The sequence below is a fragment of the Physella acuta genome, unplaced genomic scaffold (assembly GCF_028476545.2).
Source record: "Physella acuta isolate Inbredline_101_S28 unplaced genomic scaffold, ASM2847654v3 ptg001063l, whole genome shotgun sequence".
Classification (NCBI taxonomy): domain Eukaryota; kingdom Metazoa; phylum Mollusca; class Gastropoda; family Physidae; genus Physella; species Physella acuta.
Genome location: NW_026732580.1, coordinates 895,579 through 909,387, shown reverse-complemented (window position 1 = coordinate 909,387; position 13,809 = coordinate 895,579). Strand labels below are relative to the sequence as shown.

The 13,809-nt window shown below is 36.7% G+C and overlaps 1 protein-coding gene across 1 annotated transcript; it reads left to right on the top strand.

Annotated features, from left to right (window-relative positions):
* The first annotated feature begins 1,056 nt into the window (after positions 1-1,056).
* LOC131955302 (uncharacterized) lies at positions 1,057-13,504 on the top strand. The gene is made up of 12 exons (XM_059319373.1): positions 1,057-1,212; positions 3,767-3,952; positions 4,236-4,519; positions 5,084-5,196; positions 5,768-5,931; positions 7,831-8,111; positions 8,585-8,879; positions 9,619-9,899; positions 10,268-10,697; positions 11,946-12,226; positions 12,345-12,435; positions 12,604-13,504. Exons 1-12 carry the CDS (start codon positions 1,152-1,154, stop codon positions 12,618-12,620), a joined length of 2,484 nt encoding a protein of 827 aa, XP_059175356.1. The 5' UTR covers positions 1,057-1,151; the 3' UTR covers positions 12,621-13,504.
* The last annotated feature ends 305 nt before the right edge of the window (positions 13,505-13,809 follow it).

The window sequence follows — 13,809 nt, the reverse complement described above, 5'->3', positions numbered from 1 at the left end:
ATAGGCCTATATATATATATATATATATATATATATATATAATTTATTAAGATGGAGACTATTAAAAAGTTGTAAATTTATATTTATTATTAACGGAACCTTTTATGCTGGAGATGGATTAAAAAAAAGATTGACAAAAAGGGGAATTAACTCTTCGCTTCAAGTGTTCCTCCTTTTCCAAAATTTAGATGGAAGAAAAAAATGTTTCAGAGTATTAACATTAACACACGACAAAGAGATTGGAAAACTGAAAAACTTAAGTAATGGTCATAATGTTTTGAGATGGGGTCTGTTTGTCAACACAAAGGTTGTGAGTGTATGCGCACATCACATTTCTAAGCTAATAATAGAATCAGCCGCACCTATGACAACATTTAGGGGGTGACACCAAGTCTATAGATCGCAAAATTTACTGTCAAACAATGGTTTATCTAGTTAATAATAATAAAATAGCGGGGAGGGGTGACACAAATCCGAAAAACAATATTTGGAGATACTCTCAGTGACCGAGTTACACCCGACCTAGTTACGCCACTGAGTAGAATCAAGTTGACTACCCGAAAGAATTAAGGATCTTTTCCAGATAAGCCTCTCCAAAAAGTTAACCCCCCGACACCCAAAAAGATTATAAAAAGAGGATATGAAACTCGTACTTCAGATTTTATTGTCATAAATAATTAGCATGAAAAGGCCTGTATTTTGGTACTTTTACCATAATCCATAAGGTTGTGTGCGTGCATTAAATTGGACAATACCCTGAATTAATTCTTTGAAAACAACACACACTTGCAGGGTTTTCCCCTAGTTAAAACTACAACAAATGCAGGGTTTGTCCCAAGTTAATTTGATCCAGATTCAGACATAAAACCAAGCAGTTAAAATGTCATTACTGTTCGGCTATTGGTACAATATTTAATTGATTGATAAGGTTTATTACTTGCTATTTTGTAATCTATTCGTGACGCCATCCTTGTATTTTAACTCAATCTACTGATACGCCTGCACGCTAACTTCAGTTGAAGTTTATCAGATAACTAGAAAAATGAAACTAGAACATCCTTTTACCGTACATACAGATGTAGGCCTATTGTTTACGTCCAACCCATTACTTATCATTACTGAGCAGTGTAAGCTGAGTACAGCCAACAGACATGCGGCTCACGTGGAGTTTATGTGTGGCCCTCACACAGCTGGCTGTGGCCCGAGCATTTGGTAAGTTTTCTCTTCAGATTTTTAAAGGTAACATTTTTAGCGGGGAGAGGGAGATGTAGTCGGATTATAATAGTTTGTGTTGCAGGTTCTTTTATTCTGTCGAGTTTCAACTGCTCAGTAATAATTGGTATCACTGGATTACTGGAATCATATCTCCAATAATAAAAACAACCAAACTTGGAGATGGAAATGGAAGCAGTTTCTGAAGTATTCGAAAAAAAAGATCACGCTGGATGGGGCTAGTCTTAACTTAGTCTTAAGATTACTTAAGAATGAGCCCAGAAGATATCCTAGGAATAGCTTTATACTGGACGCCTCAAGGAAAAAGAAAGCACGGAAGGCCAAGGGATACATGGCAGCGCGCGGCTGGAAGCAGCCGGCAGAGGCAGGACTGTCATGGGGGACTGCCAGGAAAATTGCTGGAGACCGACACAAGTGGAGGGAGATTTCTGTGGCGGTCCTATGTGTCTTGGGCACAAAAGGGAAAAGATGATGATGATGATAGGAATCATGGGATCGGCGTGGTCGGGCTGGAAAAACGCAGTCTCGAGTTTGGACTAAGTCTATGGAAGTAATTCCAGAGAGAAAAGTAAGCTGACATAGGAGTCAACGGCACATAACAATTTGACCAGTAATATTTAATTGTGTCTAACATCCTATCATGTGCAAATTATTCGAGTTAGAAAGACATCTACAACCTTATGAGAGATGACATAGCCAGCAACGAGAGTACTGTCCGTAAAGGTACCCGTTAACGCTTCACAAGAGTTTCTTCCAGAAGAAAGTCTACCCCCCCCCCCTCCCCCGAACGAGATGGAATTTATATAGTAAACATACCCTTTTACTAGTGTCCCCCCCCCCCCGAAAAATTTTTTAAGATAATATTCGGAAATAAACATTTCAAAAAGTACAAAAATGTAAACACTTTGATTTCAGCAAGTTACAAAATTCTGATTTGGTTTCTGTCGCTGTACTCTATATAACATTTAAACATCTCAAAAAAGGCGATTTCATATACGTTTTTTGAAGATATACGGAATTAGGACTTACACATTATAGATTAATCTGCTTGTTCTGTCAGACTTCAATATTAAGACATAAGTAGTGCTTGTGTATGACACTAACTTTATAAATCTCAGTCTAATCAATAAGTACTCTTCAATGGCATAGCATTATTGTTAGCATTAATAGCCTCCACAAATAAAGATAAATTTTGTTAAGATCCCTTCCATACTGGATCAACTATTTATGTACATGCGATCAGTTTATAGTTGCTTCAATATTAATATTACTGATGAACAGTTGTCAGAAGAAGCACTTAAATTTCCGAGGGGTGGGGACGGGGGGTGCGGAGTATATATTTTCTAAATAAATAATTATTTTTTGTTCTATTTCGTCTCCTCCCCCGAAGAGATGCCTGAAAGAAACACTGCTCCTTACTGAACTTGTTACTTTGTTTTTGAAACACATTAGCCGTCGTCTCATCTCTTCACTTCAATTTGAATGCTGTATGAAGTAACATCATTTACCAACTAAGGTAGTATTGTTGCCATCAGGGTGGGACGGATGCAAATGTTAAAGCAAGGATATGTGAAGCAAGAGCCGCCTTCACACAGCCAAAGAACACCTAGACTTCCAGTGAGCTCTCCTTCTCCACCAAGGCACGCCCTTAATAACTCCAACGTAAAATCAGTGTTGTCGAATAGGGGATACTTGGAGGACGACCAAGACGACCTAAATGAAGTCCAGAATTTTATGAACGGCTGCCTCAGACGAATACTCAGGATCCGCTGGTCCGATACCATCAACAACACACACCTATGGGAAACGACAGGACAATTTGCCGCTGTAGAAGAAATTAGGAAAAGAAGATTCTCTCACACTGCGCTGACCGCCAACTAATATCACCACGCAGGTATTGAGGCGGAACCCTAAAGGAGAGCTCAACAGAGGGCGGCCATAAACACCTGGCGACGGACATTCAGGCTGAAACTACAAAGATGGGCTTCGTCTGGAGTCAGGTTGAGAAGATGGCACAGGACAGATGACTCTGGAGGTCTTTGGTTGGCGATCCATAATCCAGCAAGAGTGACAGGCAGTGATGATGATGAAGTAACATACATTTGTTTACAAACATTGGACATATAACGGCAGTAGTTGCTAGTTTCCTAAACCCAAACCCAAAGTGCAAGAAATAGGGTTAAGGAGTTAAGGGTGAAGTAAGATGGTGGATTTTCACCCGCCTGTTGCAGTAGCTACAAAAACAATCCCATGTCTGTCAAAACAAATGGCTAAAGGGGTTCTGCTAAAACTACTTAGATTACAATCACCAAAATTACTTGAACTACTAAAATAACAATTGACGAAATGCGGGAAGATAAAATATAAAAATATGAAGACCGCTAGTTTAAAATCAATCAAATTGGGAAAGTATAGTTTCGGTCCCATCCTTGTTTGGAAATTAAAGTATCATATAATAAATGTTCAAAGGTCGCCATCAAGTCTTGAACAGTTTGATTTAACAGAAATTACTATTGAGCTGTTGCATCCACAGCTACAACACCCAGCCCCAGCTTGCCGGAGTGTAGGTCAACAAACAGAGTGCCGCCATCTTGTGATTTTTTGACTGTCTGTAACTACATCAGCTATCATGAAGGCAGCACTAACCTAAGCTGGGTCCTGGCCAGTGGCCCAATGAAACCTCTAGCCAGTCTATGGAGACCGCCTGGCTCTACAGACCGTACGTGTTATTTTAAATTGATATTAACAAACCCCACATAACCCTCCACACTATAATGTCCGTGTGACTAGTATTTTACCACAAAAAAAAAAAAAAAAAAACAACAACAACAACAACAAAGCAATTAAGCTTAAGACGTCTATGTATGTCAGTCCTTTCTTAATCTATTCACTTTTTAATATAAAATTAATTAGTATTTTCAAGTTATGTAGCAGTTTGAAAATAATGTAAAAATGTAATCGATAGGTTGTCAAGCTTCAAAAACTTAATTTTTACTTTAAAGAAAGCTACTACGTGTACTTGGACGGCAAGAATGGAATGCCAGTTGGAAGCAAGGCTATGATGAGTGCTGAGATAAGTCATGACGTCACAGCCATCTGTGTAGAGTTCCATTATGCAACAAATGGTATCAACGGTAAACACAACATCCGGGTACTTCTACAGTCTACACCAGGGTACGGTCCAAGCTACAGAACTGACCCTGTGGTGTTTGAGTTGAAGAACTTCACTACAACATATGCGTGGAAAATGGCGACATTTTCTACATGCCTCAACGGTTCACGGCATGTAAGTTATGATATGCTTGCACTTTGACTTGAAAGATATGCTCTCTTGTTATTACCGATATTTAACGACACACTGTTTTGTTAGAGAAAATATATCCATTCATGAAATGATGTCATACAAATGCGTACAACACTCACACTTACTTCCTGGTTAGATATTGTGATAACTTATAATTAATGGGAGATAACCAACAGAAAGATGACATTCCTGAAGAAAGTAATTAAAAGTAATAAAATATCAATAATTCCCACATTTTTAAAAATCCCCACTCGCTACCCGATGTAGCCTGCGAAACATTTTGATTGGGGTAACGTTCCTAACTAATGAGTGAAATGTGCAGGTAATAAAGAACCAACAATTATCTACATTAACCAATTTATTTTTGAATAGTTTTTGTTATCTCAACAGTCTGATTTTATCTACACACACTATCAACATCATCCGTGTAGTTTTATTTTTCGTTAATTACAAAACAGAGCTTTGTATGCTCATACAACACAATCATTACTTTTGCATCACTATGATTTTATACTACCAGTCCCCTCAGTTATATTTGAAATGCAGATATCTTTTGAAAGTTCGACCATATCTGGATTAGAGAAAGTGTCAATAGACGGCATCAAAGTTACAGCAGCTGATCTACCGTGTGAAGCTACAACAACAGTTGTTACAACAAGGTAGAGACGAGGGTTACATTATCAATGACTTACATTGTGAATCGAAAACCTGACAACATTCGTAGTACAAGGGGAATGTATCTTTTGAAAACTATTTTCGAAGTGGTGCCTACTGTTTAATTTTACAATTATTAATCCCTTCACAAGCAGAAAATAATTTTCCTCTAATTGTTATTTTATTTCGAAATTGTAAATGAAGTAAACTAATAATTCACGTGAAATTGTAAACTAGGATTACATATTTCAAAAAAAACTTCGCAAAATTTCGAAATAGTCAACTGAATGTTTCACTCATCAACATTTTCTAAAGATGATGAAATGATTTAGATTTAGACGCTGTTTTTTTTAATTTAAAAAAATTGGCTTAGTATGTAAATTCGAATCAGTTGTACTAATTTATACATACACACACACACGCACGCACGCACCCACACACACACACACACACACATATATATATATATATATATATATATATATATATATATATATATATATATATATATATATATATATATTAACAGTGTCCGCCCCTCCCCGAAAAGCATATTTGTTAATATCTTGTTCATAGTGTGACACAACCACCCTGTACAGCCACTGACTTGCCATCCTGTGACTTCCAGACGTTATGTAACTATGTCAGTTACTATGAAGAAAACTCTAACCTGACATGGGTGCTGTCTAATGGAACAACCAGACCAATATATGCGAACTGGAAAGCTGATCCAACAGATCGTTAGTGCATTAAACAAAACAAAAAACAAGTTTGATCTTTTAAGCAAAACAAATATAATTAAAAAAATTAATTTAAATTTTAAACTTTATTATGCACTGTGAATGTAAACATGTTTTTACTTTCTCGTATACAAAGTATAGATGAAGTATTGTAATCGTGCACAAAAATCACAATGAAATTTCGAGTTTTCTCCGTTTTACACCTCAGTACTTCATCACATACGGAGTATAGGGGACATATTTTAATGGGGCGAAAATTCTAAATCAAGATTTATCAAAATTTCGGCGTTTTATGCGTATTTGAGTCGGAAAAACTGGGTTTTGCAATTCTGTCCGTATGTCTGTGTGTATGTCTGTAAACACGATAACTTGAGTACCGTTAAAGCTAGGTTGATGAAATTACATATATAAGTATTATATCAAATTTGTAGTTCTGTATCAACGTTTCGGCGATTTCCGATAACGGGAGGTGGGACTTATTCTACTTTAAGTTTTTCAAAAGCCTATAACTTGAGTACTGTTTCAGATAGATAAACGACATTTCATATATAAGTAAAAAATCTGTTCTGCCTTCTTTCAAATTTTGAGTAATTTTCGTTGGACGGAAGTAGTAATTTACGCCATTTCCGATTTCTCAAAAACTAAATTGAATTTATAAAGTATTAATAATATTCCGCACTATTATACACATATTGTTTGCCATTCACTTGGTGCGCAATTCTTTTTTCTACGAGATTCTATTCTATTTTAAAAAGTTTAAGTAAATAAAAATGGATTAAAAATCATGTCTATATCCCGAGTTGCCAGTCTCTGTTTACATTATTTCTCTTTTTATACAGACACAAAAATTGCTCAATTTCATAAGGTGCGGAAAGCGTTCGTGCAAAGTCTGGAAAATGTCTAGAAAAGTAAATGTTAGACTTTTATAAGTCTGGAAAACCATTAGTTTTCGGGCTGACTTTTTAAAAAAAAAGTCTCTAAGCTTAACCTGTGAATGTGCTAAGACTATCTAAAATAGTTCTTTATTAAAAGAGTGAACGCGCATGGATGCTGTGTACCTCTAGATTTTACACACTATTTTTCCTAAGGGTAGTCATAGGTTGGCAACAGTCATAAAATATTTTTTATTAAATTAAAGAGGGTGGGTTAGTGAGGCTGTAGACTGAACTAGTTGATGTCATTTGTGGCTGTTGGGCTATTAATGGTTGGGGTAAATTTCGGCAAATCAATGTGACGTCATATAACTTTTAGTGAGCCTTACGGAAACCTCGCTTCACGTTTTTCCAAAACAAACCTGATCTCTACCTTTTCTCGTGAGCCCTACAAACCTCACCGCGCAAGCAAATTTCACATGCGCCGTTATTTAAATTTCTAATTTTAAAATGTGGTTATTTTGAGTTAGGAAAAAAAACAAACAACTATATCTATATTGTCTTGTGCTTTGAAACATGATTTAGTTGCACGATCTATCAGGGACTAGGCCTAGATCTAATTGTTTTTAAACTTATGTTTGAATTCTTTGAAATGTTTAAAGATAAACCTAAATAAATATCTTTAAAAACTACACGACTTGCACATAAAAATGCTTGAGCCAATAGTACGTAGTACATGGTCGTTATACTCTATTTACCGTCATACCAGTGTCTAAAATACTAAAAAAAAATAATAAAGAAAATAATGGCAACAGTGTAGTATTTCCCGTTAATTTGTTAAGTAATTAAAGTAACTGCGGTTGCAAGAGTTAAACAGCGTAAAAAAGTTCCCCATTAATAATGTGAATAACATTGCCGATCCACTTGTTTTTAAATTAGGATAAGTGACTAATTTCTGCTGAAATAATCGCTTATGTTATGAGCATGACCGAAAAAAAAAACCCACATACAATCATTATTATTCCAGAAAGTTTCTATGCATTCATCAACCCGAATGGTGTGTCAACAGTTTCACACAAAGCACTACTGAGTGCTCACATTTGTGAAGATCTTGGTGCCGTCCATGTAGAGTTTCATTATGTAACCATTGGTAATCAGAAGCACAACATCAGTGTCTATCTACAGTCTACACCAGGATATGGTCCAAGCTACAGCAGTGACAACTTGGTGTTTGAATTGAAAGACCTCAGTACATCGTATCAATGGCGCAGTGCTAATTTTACTACGTGTCTAGAAGACAAATTTTACGTAAGTTTTTCCTTTATTTCCGTTCATGTACGCGCTTGAATTTTTATGCGCTATTTAATCCTAGCTTTTAATATAATATTGTTTGTTAACTGTGTTTTTTTATGGAAAAAATGTCATTATAAATACATCTGAGTAAAAGATATCTGCTATTTATGCGTATACACATACACATCTTACTTCACGGGGAGGGGTGGGGGAGAGGAGGGGGGTTTAGCGCCCCTCCCCCACGAAGAAATGCCTGAAAGAAACTCTGATCTTAACAATTAAGCTATGCAAGTCTGCTGGTTTTAATAAGTCACGAGTATTTTATTCGCTCCCTCCCCTCTAGACCGCAATGTCTGGCTCACCTCGTACCTGCAACACCTCTCAATGCACAACCCGCTTTACTTGTACTCTTTGTTATATTTTGTTTACTCTTTCTTTGATTTGATCGTTTTTCGAAACAATACAAACTCTACAAATTCCAATTCCAGATATCTTTTGAAGGTTCGGCAACGTCAGGATATCAGACAGTGGCACTGGATGGTATCAGAGTTACAAGGGCTGACATGGCGTGTCCTAATAGTCACGTGACATCAATACCCACAACCACACCAACGACAACTGCACCATCAACAACAGCAGTAGCGACGTCACCATCCTGTACAGACCCAGCCACCGACTTACCATCCTGTGATTTCCTCACATTATGTAACTACGTCAGTTACCATCAGGGGAATACAGACATCAGCTGGAAGTTGGCTGATGGAGATGGGAGACTAACAGACCGTAAGTTGACTGCTGTTATCTGTTTCAACTTCAGCAACGTACAGTGGCGTAGCCAGAATCGTCTCAAGGGGGGGGGGGGGTTCCATTTTTTACCCGGGGACAAACTTTTGATTTGCACCCCCCCCCCCCCTCATACTTTTCATATATATATACCGAGGGGTTTATGGGGGGGGGGGTTATGACCCCCCTCCCTACGCCACTGGCAACGTACATACTAATTTTATGTTTATGGCCCTGCTATCAGTAATGCGATATTTCAGCGACTCAATTAATCGCTGGCACTATAGCATGTTAGAATATTAGAACACCAAGCTTTGAGATACATTAAAAAACCTGTCTAACATTAACAAGCTTTGAGATAAATTGACATCAGAACGGTTTTATTTTCGTTAGTGGGGACGCTGGTGCTCGAGAAACCTTTTAAAAATATTTGTTTCTTTTTTTTTTATTATTTAGTATTAGCAATTTTTTAATTTATACTTAAAATTACTCTCTAATAGTTTTGTAATAATTATTTCTTATAAAAGATTTATGCACTGTCGAAATTTTGAAAGGGGGCCTGATGGTAAAGGGTTATACTTTTAAAAAAAACCATTAGACTATTTGCGTTTTTGTTGCTTTTTTGCCCAATTGATATTATAGAAATATTGGTTTTGTTTTTCAAAAATCACAAGATAAAATAATAATTTTCCAGTTGGGAAATATATATACCCAACGTTGAGTCTTTGTATAATTTCAGAAAGTCACTACGTATACTTGGATAATAAAAGCCCAGCTCCCTTGTCAAGTAAAGCAATTCTCAGTGCCCCAGTATGTCAAGCTTATGATGCTATTCATGTCGAGTTTCATTACGCAACAAATGGTATGCAGAATCAAAGCTTGCGTGTTCTCCTACAGTCGACACCAGGGTATGGTCCAAATTACGAAACAGACCGTGTTGTGTTTGAGTTAAAGGACGTTAACACAGCGTATCAGTGGCGCACAGCTTCATTTACTACTTGTTTAGAGGATACATTTCACGTGAGTCCCCTTTGTCAATATTCAAAAACAAGCATACACACACGCATATATATATATATATATATATATATATATATATATATATATATATATATATATATATATATATATATATATATATATATATATATATATGATACATTTTGATGATATATTATATTTAGTAAAAATTGTCTGTAGATAAGTTACATGCCTATAATATGTGTTTATTTGCCTACTTCTGCTTCTGTTTATATGTTTGCAGGAGTGTATAGTTTTGGATGTACGTGTAGATAAAGGTGTGAAGTCGAATGTGTAGACGGATGTTTATAAAATGTTTCTCTTTGAAATATTTATTTTAAATTATTGAAACTTTTTGTTGATTTCAGATCTCGTTTGAGAGCAGCAAGATATCTACCGTGGAAACAATGACTCTTGGCGGAGTTCAGATTACTCGGGCTAACATGAATTGCTTGATACGACCACGTTTTACCTATGAAACAACATTTTCTACAACTGGAAGAACTTCAACAACTGGAATAACTTCAACAACTGGAAGAATTTCAACAACAGCAAGTACCCATAGAACAACAACAACTGTAACAACTTTAACTACTACCTATAGAATACCAACAACTACCGCGCCTGAATCTACCACACTAAAAACATCAAATATATCGGGCTCGCCTTCCTGTGAGTTCCAAACGTTGTGTAACTACATCAGTTACCCTGGAGACAATACCGACCTGACTTGGGTATTGGCCGATGGACCAATGAAGCCAATCATGAACGGCTGGGTGAGACCTGGGGCAACAGAAGGTAGGCTAATTAACGCCGTCAAACATGATTTGTTTTCGCACAGTAGTTTTCAATGTCAATATAAGCTTTTGCTGTTAATAATTTCATCTTTCGTTAATTAATGATGTTAGTTGATAATTGCATTAAAATCGGTAAGAAATTATATTATTTTTTTCTGATTAAATTTTTTATTTATTTATTTCTGCCTAGAATCAATCAACATATTGAAATATTTAAAGCAAGTAGACAGGCTATGTAAACCTAACTAAATTTTTTTCTGCTTGACTTTGTACAGCCTGTCCTAAATGTGTGGTTCCTGGTTAACAAACAGTTCCAAGGAAAATAACTTGTTCTCCGTTATAACCATTTCCATGCTTTTCTAGTTTTGACGATTGGATTTTAGACCAGCATTTTACAGTTTGATGGCGACTAATGGGCTGTTGACTCCAATTTTTTTTTTTTTTTTACAAAGCCTGACATTGCGTTAAACATTAATTTGTAATATATTTTCTAGAGCAATTGCAGTCTTAAAAGTTATACAATTTCTAATCAATACTCACTTATCTAATACTATCTATGAAATTCAATTCTTTGATTTGCTATACAGATACATGTTTCTAAAAAATACGGGCATCCTAAAAAAGTGGTTTTATTGTTGACGTGTGTAGATGTTAGGCTCGGGGGGGGGGGGGGGGGGAGGAGGGATATTCGGATCCATTTCGATTTCCTCAAGTCAAAATGTTTATATGTTGCTATGTCGTTCTGAATGGAAGAATCTTGGCAGAAGGGCGGGGGGGGGGGGGGGGGGAGAGAGAATTCAACGTTGCGAATTTTGTGGACGCTATCAATAGATCTTTTTGTGACAAAAGGTCTAGTGTGGTGTGAAAATTTGTTGTATACTTAATGTAACTTTAAACATTGTATGTTTGTCGAAAATTTGGCTACCGATGAGTTTCGAGTTAAACTGTAGTTTGCATAACTAAGCGTTAGACTGTCAAACATATTTGACTCTTCCCCTAGGGTGTGTTTAATTACTTTATTTGACGGTAAGTCTTCAGGAATATCGCAAACTAAAGTTTAAATAAAAAAACAATAAAATCACATTATACTATGACTCCCTACCCACATATCAACTAAAGATTGAAACAAAGATGTTATATTAACAGAAAACAATTGTTATACTTATTTTCTGTATCTCGCCTCCATATTACAACTGTTTTCGTTAACCTGTTACTTCGATATTTTAAAAAAAAAATTATTTTTTCTCAGCCAGCTCGTACGTGTACATGGACGTGTACACAGGAGCTCCCGTCACCAGCCAAGCTCTGCTGAGTACTCACATTAGTCAGGACCTGACAGCCATTCACGTCGAGTTCCGTTACGCCACCAGCGGTTTCCATCCACACGACATGCGGGTACTTTTACAGTCTACACCGGGGTACGGTCCAAGTTACGTCACTGATCGTTTGGTGTTTGAGTTGAAGGACGTCAACACGGCCTTTACATGGCGTTATGCGTCGTTTTCCGCGTGTTTACACGGCAAATACTTTGTAAGTTAGCGACCATAAGTTAATGTGTATTGCATGTAGAGTAAAAACTATTAGAGTAGTTCTTTAAAAAAGAATTATTTAACAGTGTAATAATTGTTTCACACATTTTCTATCCCAGATCTCATTTGAGAGTACAAAAATCTCTGGCCTAGAGACTGTTGCACTGGACTCTATTCAAATCACAAGCACTGGTATTGACTGCTCTACAGGTACACCATTTTCTTTAAATAAAAAAATATGATCTGTCACGTTACAAAATCTTGTCGACGCTACAGTAAACTTACTTATCCCAGCTATATCCACACTCAACTTCCCGATCATTCATGGTCGTTATTTACTTCTGTTTTGAAACCTCTGTTGTAAAATTTAATCTGCAGATACACAGGGCAACTAAGAAGTTGTAATGCAGTAAACAGGGGGAATTCTGCAGTAAACAGCGAATTCTGCAGTAAAAAGATGATACTGTTGGCACGCCAACTCTTCAAGGAGACTGTGGTCTTTACAAAAAGAAAAATTGTCATGTATTGCAATGTTTAGAATGTACAATAATTGTTTTCGACTTTAAAAGACACACAAATGTTTCATTAGGATTGTCCAAAAATTATTTTATGCACTTTTGGACAATTCTTAAAAAATTTCCTTCTATCGCAGTTTATCGATCCTCATTTACATACAATTGATGTCACAGTGTCCTACCATTTACATCTACATCCATGTAATAAATATTAAATAGTAATGAAACCTCTCCATTAAAAAGTCATGGAATAACGATTGACATAGGTATGTATGTTTACAACCCTAATGTGAAGTATGTTTGAATATTTACACGCACCACATTATCATCTACACATGGCTGCTATTTTTGTAGTGATCAAATAAGGACAGTCCCTGTTTTTTTATGTTATTCGTGTGCTTGGGGGTGGGGGGGATTTATTTAGTTTTAGTAGTATAATTTTAACGCCCAAGACAGATCTGTAGACAAAAGTCTTCTTGAAGAACAGAAGACAGCATTGATGCAAATCAAGACGGAGACAAAAAAAAATAGAAGGTTATGGTAGATGTCCAATGCTTCACACAGAGTACGGAGTATTTGGTCAAGTCAAATTAATTATTAATTTTTCTTTAAGATTTTTTACATTTTGTTTGAATGTTATAATTATCACAATAAAGATCATACTGCACATAAGCTCATTACAACATATTGGTATAACTCTATGTATTAGCAGCTATTTATATGAAACCAAATAAATTGGTCGATTAAAAAAAAATACAACCTGAGTATACTCAATGGTTCTACGAGCAGACCAGGGGCGTAGCGAGGGGGGGGCGGGGGGTGCGGACCGCACCGGGTGACACCATTTAGGGGGGTGACACCAAGGCAAAAAATAGCAAAATATATAGAGAAAAACTCGAGGGGGGGGTGCAAATCGAAAGTTTGAGGGGGGGGGGGTGCAAATCGAAAACTCGAGGGGGGGGGGGTGCAAATCGAAAGTTTGAAAGTTTGTCCCTGGGAAGGGTCTCTATGCCTCTGGCGGGGTGACACCATTAAGTGCCGCACCGGGTGACACCCGACCTCGCTACGC

Coding starts and splice junctions, on each gene's coding strand:
- LOC131955302 (XM_059319373.1), top strand. CDS start 1,152: ATGCGGCTCACGTGGAGTTTATGTGTGGCCCTCACACAGCTGGCTGTG. Junction 8,880..9,618: donor AGATGGGAGACTAACAGACC/GTAAGTTGACTG, acceptor GTATAATTTCAG/AAAGTCACTACGTATACTTG. Junction 10,698..11,945: donor GAGACCTGGGGCAACAGAAG/GTAGGCTAATTA, acceptor ATTTTTTCTCAG/CCAGCTCGTACGTGTACATG.